At 45.0% G+C, this 13543-nt stretch overlaps 2 protein-coding genes across 3 annotated transcripts in view; both read right to left on the reverse strand.

Annotated features, from left to right (window-relative positions):
* The window catches only part of MPP1 (MAGUK p55 scaffold protein 1), a 28693-nt gene extending 27976 nt beyond the window's left edge, over positions 1 to 717 (reverse strand). For both annotated transcript variants that reach the window (XM_065915147.1, XM_065915146.1), the window contains exon 1: positions 486 to 717. In XM_065915147.1, coding sequence (XP_065771219.1) covers positions 486 to 587 — 102 coding nt within the window. In that variant the 5' untranslated portion in view covers positions 588 to 717. The remainder of the gene's footprint in view (positions 1 to 485) is intronic.
* Positions 718 to 10430: 9713 nt separating this feature from the next.
* Positions 10431 to 13207, reverse strand: SMIM9 (small integral membrane protein 9). The gene is made up of 3 exons (XM_065916923.1): positions 13190 to 13207; positions 11502 to 11703; positions 10431 to 10564 (listed from the first exon to the last, which is right to left on the reverse strand). The coding sequence occupies exons 1-3, from the start codon at positions 13205 to 13207 to the stop codon at positions 10431 to 10433; spliced, it is 354 nt and encodes a 117-aa protein (XP_065772995.1).
* Between the last annotated feature and the right edge of the window lie 336 nt (positions 13208 to 13543).

The following is a 13543-nucleotide window of genomic DNA, read 5'->3' on the forward strand; positions in this document are numbered from 1 at the left end:
CCATCGCAGGAATCTGGGCGGGGGGGGAGGGCAGAATTACTCCTGAGATGATGCCTGCCCACAAACAGACACAGGCCCCCCGGGTACCCTCCAGCACCAGCGGCCCCCGCAGAAATGCCACGGCATGGTGACTGAGCACTTTGGGGCCAGCGTTGGCTCTTACCACCAACCCTTTCTGCTGACACAAGCACTTAAGCAGACCTCCCCTGGGCTCTGTTCCTGAAAGTCTTCTCCGTGACCCCGACCCCGTCCACACAGAAGTTTCCCCCGACCTTTCATCAGCTCTCGGGGTCGGGGGCCGCGGCCTCGGCCGATTCCCGCCTAGAGGCGCCGCGGGGTCCCGAGCCACGGCGCCCAGAAGTCCCGCACGAGCCCCGGGGGTCAGGGCCCCCCCTACCCCGAGGGCAGGAGGGCGGGCGGCGCGGCCTAGAGTCGGGGACCGGCCCTCATCGCACGCAGTTGGGGGGACCCCGGGAGCCGCTCACCTCGGGCCGGTTGCGCTTCTGCAGCAAGTGCTCCAGGTAGAGATCGGAAAGCGCCGTGCGCATGCCGCCCCCGCCCTCGCCCTCACTCGCCTTCAGCGTCATCTTGCCGGAGAGCCGGGCCGCCAGGGACGCGGGGGCCGCGGGGCCGGGCACAAGCTGGAGCGCGAGAGACTGGGGGCCTGCGGCGCGCGGAGGCGGCGAAGGCTGCTGGGACTCGGCGCGCCTGGGCCGTCACCACCCCGCAGGAGGCGCGCCGGGCGCGCGGGGGCGGAGTCCCACCCCGCCCCGCCCCCCTGGACACGCCCCCCGCCTGGTCCCCGCCCCCGAGACCCCCGGGGGCCCGGCTCTGAGCACCTGGGCGCCCGGAAGGGGCGCAGAATTACATCTCCAACGACTAAAGCCACGAAAACAAACAAACGAACAAACAAAAAAATGGAATGCTCAGTAGCAGCAAAAAGACCAACATTTCTTATGAAGACCAGAGCGGGATTCCTTAGCACCCTCACACCTTCGTGGCGTTCACCCCAGCAGCGAAGGCACGCAAGACTTGCTGAACAAAACAAACATTTCCTGTGCTTACAGAATTCAGAGCTGTGCGCCATCTGTACACACATTTGCCTGATAAACACCTGGCTCCTTGACCCGAAGGGAATAACCTCGCAGTATTACAAGCAGTACATTACTCTGTGTAATCTTGTTCCGACCTTCCAGGACTTCTTGGCCACGAAGAGAAAAACCCAAGGGCAAGAATTTGCAGCCAAATCACCCAGTTTTCTCTGCTGAGAGACTGAGCTCATGTTATTGATTGATGGCTCCCTTCTCCAAGATTACCCTCAAGGAACTGTAGAAGGCTGAGACACATACAGAGGGAGAGAGACACAGACACACACATACACACACACACAGAGGGAGACATAGACACACACACACACACAGAGGAAAGGGAACTATTAAAATTAAGACAGTGAGATACCGTGCACAGATAGATTAATTGAGCAATAAGATAGATTAGAAAATGCAGAGATGCACACTGACTGGTGTGTAATTGTGGTATCTGATACAAGTGCCATGTTAGGTGAGTAAAGAGAAACTTTTCATTAACCACAGTTAGGAAATGTTTGTTTATATTGAAAGAGAGGAACCTGGAACCCTTCTGCATGCCATATGCAGAAATAAATGTATTCCAGATGGATAGAGGACTTCTCTGTCAAAAACACAACTTCAAAGCTTTTGACCGAAAACATCAGCAAAGAACTTTTAGACTTTGGGATAGAGAAGGATTTCTTAAACAAGGCAGACAAAATCATCAACTGTAAAAAAATATTGATCAGCTTGACTTTAACATTAGAGATTTCACTCATCAAAAGGGAAACTAAAAAAGCAAAAAAGACAAGATGTGACTTGCAGAAAATATTTTCAATACAACTGATGAAGAATTCCGATTATGAATATATAAAGGTCTACAAATTAATAACAAAAACACAAACAACCCAGCAGATCAATGGGTAAAAAAAAAAACACGAATAAGCATTTCACAGATGGAGAAATACACATGAGCAATAAACATATGAACAGATGTTCAACCTCATTAGTGATCAAACCACAAGGAAAACCATTGTGCCTCCATTAAATTGTCACAAATTTAAAAGTCTAACAATATCAAGTGTTAGAGGAGATGAGAACCCATGTGAGTTCTTGAACATTGCTGCTGTGAGTCTACATTTGGCAGTACTATTTAGGAGAACAGCTTTGTGTTTCTTCAAACTGAACATGCATCTCCCCTCTGAGCCAGCAACCCCACTCCTAGATGTATATATTGATGCAATTCCAATAAAAGTCTCAACAGATAGGTTTTGTGAAACTGGAAAATCTCATTTTAAAATGTGTGTGGACTTGTGAAGAACAATGTGGAGGGACTTGACTTCCAGATAGCACAACATATTACAAAGTTATGTAACTAGGAGAGTGTAGGACAGGCGCAGAAAGAGACAAATAGACCAATGGAACAGAAAAGAGACAAGAAATGGTGACATGACAAGAGGTGTTACAGACCAGTAGGGAAAGGACACACGTGTACTTAGGGCAGCTGGGCAACTGGGGATCAAAACAGAAACCAAGACTGGTCAGAGGTGAAGGCACACAGGCTATCGAAACTATGGCCGCCGGAGAACTTCAGAGGCAGGGAGTCCTCCAGCAAAATGTAGTTGAAGTTTTTCCTGAGGCCAAGATCAGAGTGGAAAAGTACTGGGAAGGCAAGTGGTCTGACTCCAAGGAGGGCTGGTCATACAGCTGGTCTTCTTCTCAACATGCGCTCGCCTGTTGCTGGTCGGCTGGTTCCAGTTCAGTGTGCTCAGTGCTCAGAATGAGGCCTTGCTCCTGAGAATTTATTGCTTGTTGGAATTTATTGCAGCTATCTGCTTTTCTCAATTGCTAGAACTGCCTTGAGGCACAGAAATTCAGTTCAGAGTTCACGACTGGAAAAACATCATTTCTCACAATTTTCTGTAAAAACTGAAATTAGACTTGACCTCACCTCAAAGAAAACTTTATTCCGAGCAGCTGAAGGACATAAAGGTGAAAGGCAAAACTGTAAAACTGTTAGAAGACAGCATAGGAGACGTCCTTTATGACTTTTGGGTGAAAAGGGGTCCTTAAACAGACGCAAGGAAAATTATCGCCAAATCACAAAAACCACCACAATATTGTAAAGTCACTAGCCTCCAAATAAAATTTAAAAAATTATCATCAAATCAGACAACATTAAAATCAAAATACAACCCTCAGAATGAGGGACACTATGTTCCACATTTCTAGCCTACAACATATTAGTATACTGAGTATACAAAGAAGTCCTACGGATCAATAAGGAATAAATGAAGCTAAAATTTGAAAAATGGGCACAATTCATTAACAAGCATTTCATAAGAGAGAAAAATAAATGTCCTATCAACACAAGAAAAGATCTTCAATGTCATCAGTTGTCAGGGAAATGCAAAGTAAGAAAACAATAAGATAATACTTTCTATCCACCAAATTGACAAAAAAAATAAATAAATAAAGATTATGATGTTATATCTTTTCAGGGTGTGGGGTGATGGGGGCACTTGGCCTTTGACTCAGAAAGGCCATCACAGATGACACTCTTCAGACAGACTCTCGCACGTGTACCCTGCTAGACATGTGCAGTAACACTTCTGGAGGCTTTATTCAGAATACAAAAGACAGAAAAAATACACGTGTCTGTCCACTATCAATGGGCTAAATGAGTAGAGGTCTTTTCATGCAGTTGGGTTACAAAGGGTTCACTGCAGCTCCAGGCAGGCATCCACATGGCAGAAGCTCAAAACGAAAAAGAAGAAAAGCACAAAAGAGAGTGCATGCCTGTGGTTTCATTTTCAGAAAACTTAAAAACAGGCAAGACTCTGGCATGAGGAGACAGGATGAAGATTACGGCAGGGGCGGGAGGGGAGGGCGTGAGGAGAGGCTGCTGATCCTAAAGGGGAGAAGGGCGATGAATGTGTCCGCTTTGTGGGAAGTCTCCAAACTTCCTTTGACTTGTGCTCTTTGCTGTAGGTAGGTTATATTGCAAAAAAGAAGCTTGAAAAATCTGGGACAGCAAGTTTAGGGAGACTTCAGGAATTTGTAAAATCCCAGCAAAATTAAATAATGGATTGCCTAACATAACTGGCAAAAACATAAAACAAACCAAGGACACAACAGAATATTCAAGAGAACAGGAGGGGAAGGTCTGTGAGCCTTGCACAAGACCAGCATGGTACCATGCCTGCAGCCTCTGACCCAGCCATTCCCAGTTCAGCAATTTGCCTTAAGGAACAACGTGGGCAAGATAAAAAGGACTGTGAAGGTGTGTGTAAGGAGGCAGCTTAGATTTCCCTCCCCTGGCTGATTGAAAGCTCAGTGCAAGCTGGTCAGTTCAACTTCCTCTTCAAGTCTGATCAGAGGATGGTCTCCTCCCACCAAGTGGCATCTGAGACGGAGGGTGTGTGGTGGGATCTCACCCCTGTATCAATCAGAACATCCTTTTGATGCATGAGGCAGGGTGCTCAGGGCTGGTGCACTGGGATGACCCAGAGGGATGGGATTGGGAGGGAGGTGGGAAGGAGTGTCAGGATGGGGAACACATGTACACCCATGGCTGATTCATGTCAATGTAGGGCAAAAACCACCACAATATTGTGAAGTAATTAGCCTCCAATTAAAATTAAGAAAAAAAAAGTGTACAACTCACTAGCTTTTAAAAAATTAACAGATTTGTGTTTGCTTTCCAGTTTTTATATACCTATGCTGCTTAAGTTGCATGTAATTTAAATTATTCTTAAGTGTCTATTTACCTCAAGAATAAATGATAAGTATACTCCAAAAAAAAAAAAAAAAAAGAACACCCGTTCAGTATTTCTCTTTGCATTTTTTGAGGCAGTAAATTCCTAACCTCCTGTGGTTTGCCCTGACCCCAGCCCTTGGCTTGCTCAGGCCCAAAGTCCAGGAGGCATTCTTGAAGCTTCAGTTCTTTCCCATGCCTCATCCAATCACTGATCAAATCCTGATAGCTCTCGCTTCTCCCTCCATCCATATTCTGACACTGACTGTAACTCTGCCAATCCCCACCCTGGTGCCAACAAGGCTATGTCTCGCCTGGATTTTGGGAAACCTCCTCCCTGCTTTGGACCTTCTCAACATAGCGACTGAGATGACCCTTTAAAAACACCCATCACTGACTTTCCCCACTTTCCGTGGGCTCCCAGGAGAACCCAGATCCTTTCGGAGGCCCACCAGGTCTTATCTCTGCCCCGAGCTTACTCTCACCCTAGCCCCCTGGCGCTGCCATGTCTTCCACTCTAGCCAAGCTTGCTGTTTGCATTGTTACTTGCTCAGAGCAGGAGGTGTGCCATAGTGTTCATGGGGTGAGTGATTTCCAACTCGGAACAGCAAGTTCAGTGCAGTTCAGTTCAGTCGCTCAGTCGTGTCTGACTCTTTGCGACTCCACGTACTGCAGCACACCAGGCCTCTCTGTCCATCACCAACTCCCTGAGTATACTCAAACTCATGTCCATTGAGTTAGTGATGCCATCCAACCATCTCATCCTCTGTCGTCCCCTTCTCCTCCCGCCTTCAATCTTTCCCAGCATCAGGGTCTTTTACGATGAGTCAGTTCTTTGTATCAGGTGGCCACAGCAAAGTGGAAAGCAAATGAATAATTTGTAAAACTATAACCTGCATTACATGTATAATAGTGAACAAGTAGGAACACCCTAGGGCTTCCCTGGTGGTTCAGCTGGTAAAGAATCTGCCTGCAGTGCGAGAGACCTGGGTTTGATCCCTGGGTTGGGAAGATCCCCTGGAGAAGGGAAAGGGTACCCACTCCAGTATTCTGGCCTGGAGAATTCCATGGACTGTATAGTGCATGGGGTAAGTTATTATGGGGTGGTGGTTAAACGACTTCAGTTGAATCCACTGCAAGAAATACTATGCGGCACTTAACTGACACAGAAAGATAGCCACCATATGTCATAGAGTAAAGGAAAAAGTAGGCTACAAAATATGATAGGTTGGTGAAAGAAAGGATCTCAGTGAGCGATTTTCTGCAATTGTGTATACATCAGCATTCACTCCACTAAAAAAGCCCATGTTTACATTTGTTTGGGAAATGCCTGTTCTACTCTTTTGTGGAGATCCATGTTAGCTTGTGAAAGGCTCTTAGAAGTGCTGGAGCAAAGAAATACATTTACACTTATTTAATTCAGCATCTCTCCAACCTAATTGGCCACACAGTCCTATTGTCTCATAACATTTATTAAAACAGAGCTATAAGTAATTAGCCTCCAACTAATAAAAAATTAATAAAAAATAAATTAAAAAAAACCAAAAAACAGAGCTATTGCTTTTGAGAACAGATTTTGGGAAACTGATAGTATAAGAATAGAAAAAAGTTTGAAAGAAGATACACCAAAATGTAAAGAATGTTTGTTTCTGGGTGCTATAATTATGGATATTTTCTCTTCTTTCTATATTTTATGATTTTTTTTGTGATAAGTATGTATTATTTGGGGCTTCTCAGATGGCTCAGTGAGAAAGAATTCACCTTCCAATGCAGGAGACAAAGGTTCCATCCCTGAATTGGGAAGATCCCCTGGAGGAGGAAATGGCAACCCAGTCCAGTATTCTTGTCTGGAAAATCCCACAGACAGAGGAGCCTGGTGGGCTACAGCCCATGGGGTCACAGAGAGTCAGACACGACTGAGCACGAGCATGATGTATGATTTTATAATTAAAACAGTAATGAGTCTATTATCATTTAGTTTCAATTGCATGTTTTATTTTTTTTCTCTTTAAAAGGTGTTTATTGATCATATACAAAATAAAGAAAACCTTATATATCACAAACATACACTATGTACAGCAATAAATACCCGGGGCCTGGCCCAGTGCCGCCCCTCCTGGACAATAATTTAGCCATAAATACTGCACAGGGCAGGGAGAGCACGAGGCCGCGGCCGCCCAGGTCAGCCAGGGTGCACCAGTGAGACCCTTCCCCACCTCAATTGCATGTTTTAAAGGAGAAAATAAAGGCAAAGATCGTTTAAGATGTAAGACAATTTAATTTTACCTGGTAGATACTTCCTTATTGTACACAAATAGCACACTCTCCACTCTCTTGGAATCCAGCAAGCTAAGCATTACACTTGTCTCATTGAATCTTCTCATACTTCATTGGACTGGCTCACCTATTAGAACACTGGGAAAGGAAGAGAATGATGACTGCTGAACTGAATTTAAATTCCAACACACTGTCTTGGTCTGCAGAGTTACTTTGTCATTATATCACCTTTTCCAAGATAGGGTTTTGGATGGCTTTTTGTGTTAGTATGAACCAAGTGATTTCATATCGTGAAAAGGCTTTCATGACTTGAGAAAGTAGGAGTGTGGGATTGGATGTAGAGGTAGAGGAGAAGTAAGTTCAGATAGTTTTTCTTGTTTTGAAGTTTCTTTTTAAAAATTCCCTAATTAAACAATATGTTTTGTTGTGGAAAGATTGAAAAGGGCAGACAAAAATAAACCTGAAACTAAGTAACAACAATAATCATGATTATTAAAATCACCTATTCACTATCCAAAGGAGATAACTGATGTTCAAATCTTTGGTTAGATCCTTCAAGGTTTTTTTCCCCTGGAAGTATAATTTTTTCACAATAAATTGGGTGGAATTGTATATCTTCCATTATAATAGGTGTTTTTTTAACTCAACAGTATTTCATGACTCTGATTCCATGTGATTAGTCTTCTACAACAATGTGTGACTGTTCATGGCTTTCTTTAACCAGCCAAGAATCATTTCAGTTGGTTCTATTTCTTTGCTAGTGAAAACCATACTAAAAATTCCTTATACAAGTATTTCTGCATCTCATGATTGCCGCCAGAGAGCTGAGAATTCTCCAGGCTTCAGTGGGGATTTGTTTAGCTACCCAGCAGCTATCCTAAGCCTTCATTGCAGCCACCACTAATGCTTATAGAGGGTGAATAATGAGGCACAGAGAAGCTGTTTGCAGTCCTTACTGTGAAATGTAATCATGGAAAATCAAGTATTAGTGTCAGTCCACTGTGGGCTCAGTCCCAAGTGCCCGTCTTTCTGTATGACTTGAAACTCAAGCTTTCCTTTGTTTCCACCACATGTGACAAAATTATGCCTTGAAGTATTTGTTTCTGTTGTATTATTTTGGTCCTTTATCTACCAAAAAGTTCGTGATATGTCTCCTGCATCTATCATTTTTTTCTCTAATCTTACTTTCTCTAAAGTCTTTGTTTATTTGATAGAGCCAGTTTTTGGGGTCCTGCTTTCCCTATCTCCTTTTATATTTTGTCATCCACGTCTTTTTTTTTTTTTTTTTTTTTGCTCTTATTGTCCTCGCTTGTTTCCAGCAAAGGTTTATTGGTTTTTCTTCCCAGGCTGAGCCATTTACTTCAAAGAAGGAAGTCTTTCTCTTGGCATGTTGCCTAACTATCTTCACAAAAATCCTTCAGATGTTTCTGAGGCAGCTGGCCTGCCGGCCGGAGTTGAAGCCACAAAGACTTAAAAAGATATGAAATCGCATGCATCTTGGTTTGACTCCCAGCTCCTGCAGTTGCGACATGCAATCTTCCTCTGGGCTTGGCAAGGAGGGACAGGATTGGTGAATACAGAGCCTGTACTTCCTGGGGTGGCCTAGGTCCCACAGCTGCCACTCAAGGTGTACTGATAAAGGGAAGACCACTCCAAAGGGGTCACTCGAGGACTTGCTGTGCTTGCAAGGCAGTTCAGCTTCTCCCTGCACGGGCGTTGATCCCTGATAAGGGATCCTGATAAGATGCTGCACACTCCCACTGCCCAGTTTGCTTCCAGAGTGCCTGTTGTTCTCAAGTCTGGGTGTGGCTCCTCTCGGGAAAAAGAACTTTGAACCGAAATCAACCCGTGTGCCCCTGATCACCACCTCCGCCATCTTCCATACAGTGAAGGAACAGGAAGTGGACAACCGCCATCAACCCTCCCTTTGGAAAAGAGGAAGACCAGGAGGCATGTAACAGCCCCTGCTCTGTAGTCATTCTGGAATCCTGCTGGTCAGACACTCAGCAGGCCGTCTTCCATCAAATTGAGCTCCCTGGCCCACCACGGCCCATCCTCTGGGGGGCTCCTCTGGTCTACTGTTCCCTGCGGCTGCATCTGAAGTGTCAGGAAGCAAGCCTCCTGGGGCCTTCAGAGCCTGTGTCCTTCCCAGGTCCAAATACTGCTTTACAGCTCAAACAACAAATAAGCTCATTGAGTTCTGTGTGGCTCCAATCAGTCTAGTATGCTGGGAACCATATCCAACTTTGCTTCCCAGACATGGTTCTCCATTCATGGGCATTTTGAGGTTGTCAGGAACCACACCCTTCACCTGATCTTTGACCACAGCCACTTGATTAGATTCTGCAGTTTGAAAACAGCTGTCCCCTACACAAAGCCTTTTCAATCCAGGTTTCTCCACCTGGGCTCTGTCTCACCTCAGAGTCCTGATACAGCAGGCTGTAATTATTCAATCGTGTTATTTCTCTATCTCTAGTAACCAGGACAGAGACAGGCAAGTGGTCATCTCTTAGCAAAATATTGATTAATGAAATTGAGGCTTGTCTGGGCTTCCCTGGTGGCTCAGCTGGTAAAGACTCCACCTGCAATGCGGGAGACCTGGGTTCAATTCCTGGCTTGGGAAGATTCCCATGGAAGAGTCCCTTCCCATGGGAGAAGGGAAAGGCTACCCACTCCAGTATTCTGGCCTGGAGAATTCCATGGACTGTATAGTCCATGGGGTTGCAAAGAGTCGGACATGACTGAGTGACTTTCACTAACTAGCTAAGCTTAAGTGTTTGGTTAGACATTTCAAGAATCTCTTTGGCTTCACGTGATTTAATAGTAAATATTTTGGTCAGTTTTTGAGGCAATGAAGTGAAGTTGCTCAGTCATGTCCGACTCTTTGTGACGGCATGGACTGTAGCCTACCAGGCTCCTCCGACCATGGGATTTTCCAGGCAAGAATACTGGAGTGGGTTGCCATTTCCTTCTCCAGGAGATCTTCCCAACCCAGGGATTGAACTCCACTCTCCTGCATTATAAGCAGACACTTTACCATCTGAGCCACCAGGGAAGTCCAGGCAATAGAGAAGAGTTAATCATTTGTTTTCCATGTATGATTCCTATACCCAAGGAAAGGATAATTAGGAATTAATGAAGTTACTTAAAAAAGTGATCAGTTGCAAATACTGGTCTTTAAATGTTACCTGTCAATGATTGGAAAGGGATGGAGCAGGATGGAGAAAAAAAGAGAACGTGGAGGAGACTTTTTCACAGGTGGAGCTCACATGGCCATTCCTGCCTCTCCCTAGGTACCGGTTCCCTCCCCTCCCTCCTCTTCCAGAAGCTTACGTGAGGCAGCAGAGGGTCCCCAGTACTGCTGACATGATAAGAAAAATAAAAATGACTACTGGAGGGATCTGGCTCCTGATGAGATCACACACGTAATCCTTGAAGTTGCTCAGCCAGGACCTGGAATTTTCTGCAGGAAGAGCACAGATGTTCACTGAGTCAACGATGAAGTTGGGATACAAACTCTGGTTCAAGTTCAAAGAGTAGTCCCAGATCTGACATTCTTATAGTGGCCCAGGGCCCATATTTTTAATGATTCTGCTAAGCTAAGCGGTTAAAGGAATACACATTTGGAGGGAAAAAAAAGTGTATCCTCAGATGGTTTCATCTTTGCCTCTGGTATGTCAAATAGGAGCAATTATCTCCGTGAATCAATGTGGAACTTTGTGAGAGAGGAGCTTGATTTCATAACTACCTGCCTAGAAGGGTGTTTGGGAGGCAAAGGCCCCTGAGTGTCTGGTGAAGAGAAGAGACAGTCACCAGCCCCAGGAGCACCCAGAGGGGACGAACAGGCCTTGGAAGCTGGCAGAAGGAACTACACAGAGTCTGGTGATCAAGGGGAGAGGTAGGGTAAACACAAGTGTCTGTGACCTAAAGTCACGAGGGGTCACCGCCCACCACAATTCACTTTCCAGAGTCGGGAAGGACCCAAGCAACACACTGGGCTCTGGGAGCACCTAAGTTGTGGGTCAGTGACCTATTAGCTTTGGCTTACATTTTGCTTCCTTCCTCAAGTCCTTCCTGACCCCTCCCCACAAACAACTGTAATTCTCCCTTTGTCCTCAGGGTGCATTTGTCATTATTTCATGGAAGGTTGACACCTATGGGTGGGGCTGCCCACCTGTGAATGCCTAATCCATGTCATGTAACACACAGATTGGTACATGGTAGGTGGGCTCGTGCTGGTTGAACTAAATTGAACCCAACCAGAAATAGTGTACATGAAGATTAAAATCAAATACAAATAATGAAGATTATTTTAAAATACAAAATCAGTTTTTCCTGACCTGCAATGGGAATCTTAGGTACTATAGAGATGGGAACTTTCATCATAACAGCAAACACACCCACTGAGCGTTGTGGCAGGCCATCCTGGTCTTGTACTCTGAAGGCAGATAAAGGTGACACAGAGGAAGCGACAGTCTCCAGCAAGAGGCAAGTCAGAGAGCACAGCAGAAATGTGATGCTCAGCAGCTTCAGGACTTCTATGGACTCCCCTACGCCAAGGCCAGATGGTTTTTCCCTTGGTTCTTTGCAAGACCGCTTTGTCTGAAAAGTTAAAAACGATGGTTTAGTTTTTTATCACAAAACTACAGCTGTTAATGAACATAAAAAAAATTCACTGACTGACACCACTGAATCCTGAACAATAGTCAGTTTCCCAAGCAAAAGACATTCCATATCCAAGAAAGAACACAGGACAGAAATTTACTGAGCTTCAGCAGATGAGACACCTGCTGTTCCCTCCTAACCAGGTCCCCCTTCAGCCTTCTCCAGCTCAGTGAGTGGGAAATGCTGTAAGTTGTTCAGGTGAAAATCGGTGGTGTCGTCTTTGACTTCACTTTTTCAGTCCCACATCTTTTTGGTGTGTGTTTTGCTTTATCGTTGGGTTTATTACTGCATGCATGCTAAGTCACTTCAGTCATGTCCGACTCTGTGACCCTATGAACAGCAGCCCATAAGGTTTCTCTGTCCACGGGATTCTCCAGGCAAGGATACTGGAGTGGGTTGCCATATCCTTCTCCCAGTGAGTACCTAGCCCCTGAAATTCTTCTTGTGGTGTTAGCACCCAGGATTTATTACTAAATCAGCAAATAAGCAGTGTAAACGGTTAACCTGGTATAGATTTCACGGGATCAGGGGGTACAGTCCATCATGGGGGTGGCCCAGGAATTCTGCAGTCAGTGCAGCTGATGTGAAGGGAGTCACAGGTCACAAGAGTTTATAGCTTCCTGCCATTTTTATGATGAGGTTAGGGACCAAGTCCACTGACTACCACATAAGCAAATTCCTTGCTGTGCAGTGGTAAGTTCCCACTGCACACGTGCCTGTTTGAGTCAGCTTTGCTGACGCAACTTGGGAGAAAATAGAAGTATATTTTGTAGAAACTGTGTGGTTTAGGGTCTAACAGCTGATCTATCAGAGGAATTGGGTCGGCTTGTTCTCTAAAGTGTGTCCATAATCTTGCCACTTCTCACCACCTCCACTGCTACCCATCATCTGTCTCTCTGCTACTATCCTTGCCTCCTTTCAGCTTCTTCTCCACTGAAGAGCCAAGGAGATGTCACTTTGTTGTAAGTCAGATTGGGCCCTACAAACTGCCCTGAAATCACATCTTATCATCTCCTTTTGATCACTCCACCTCAATCTCATTTCCTCAAGAACAAGCCACGCACGCTTCTCTCTGTTTGGTTCACATAGGCTGCTCAGGTGCTCAATAATGTTTTTTTTTTTTTTTTTTTGAATGAATAAATGAATGGGCAGACTTTGGGCAGACTTTTTTCATTGTTGGTCATCCCCATCCCTTTTTTACTTATTACATACAACCTGACAGTCTAGAAAAGTTTAGTGTTGAAAAGATACCATTTCCTCAGCCATCCTTGCTGCTAGTGATGGCTATGGGCCCCACTTTTGGACACTGAAGCATAATGGAAATTTGATGGGTGGCTTCCGGGAAAACTTTCTGCTGTCTTGGGAAAAGATATGGTGCTACTGTTTACCATTTATGCTGCCTTGAACATTCTCTAAGAGTTACCTGAATTGGAGGAGTCATCTTGTGATCAGCAGGAAAAGCATGAGAAAATGACCTGGATTCAGCTCTGATAATTTTAGGCCACGAAACCAACACCTTTATCTGCCCACCTCTCAACTGCTAGCTCTGCAATAATAAACTCGTATCCAAGCTTTCTATTACTTAAGACATTTACAACTGATACACTCATCCACTGCTGAGACCTGTGTCAGGTAAGGAGGTGAAGAAGCCAGTGAATCCGGCCTCAGTCTTCAGAAGAAGCTGGCCAGAACCTTCCTTTAAGGCTTCTGAAATTCCAAATAGAATTCTCTTCCCTTTTATGATATCATTGACTGCACTTGACCCTCCCCCAGTCTC

Source organism: Muntiacus reevesi, chromosome X, assembly GCF_963930625.1.
Source record: "Muntiacus reevesi chromosome X, mMunRee1.1, whole genome shotgun sequence".
Lineage (NCBI taxonomy): Eukaryota > Metazoa > Chordata > Mammalia > Artiodactyla > Cervidae > Muntiacus > Muntiacus reevesi.

What these genes read in the sequence shown, in the direction of transcription:
- SMIM9 (XM_065916923.1), bottom strand. An exon ending in CCTGCCACAACGCTCAGTGG is followed by an intron (nt 10,565 to 11,501) that starts GTGTGTTTGCTG and finishes CTCTTCCTGCAG; the next exon opens with AAAATTCCAGGTCCTGGCTG.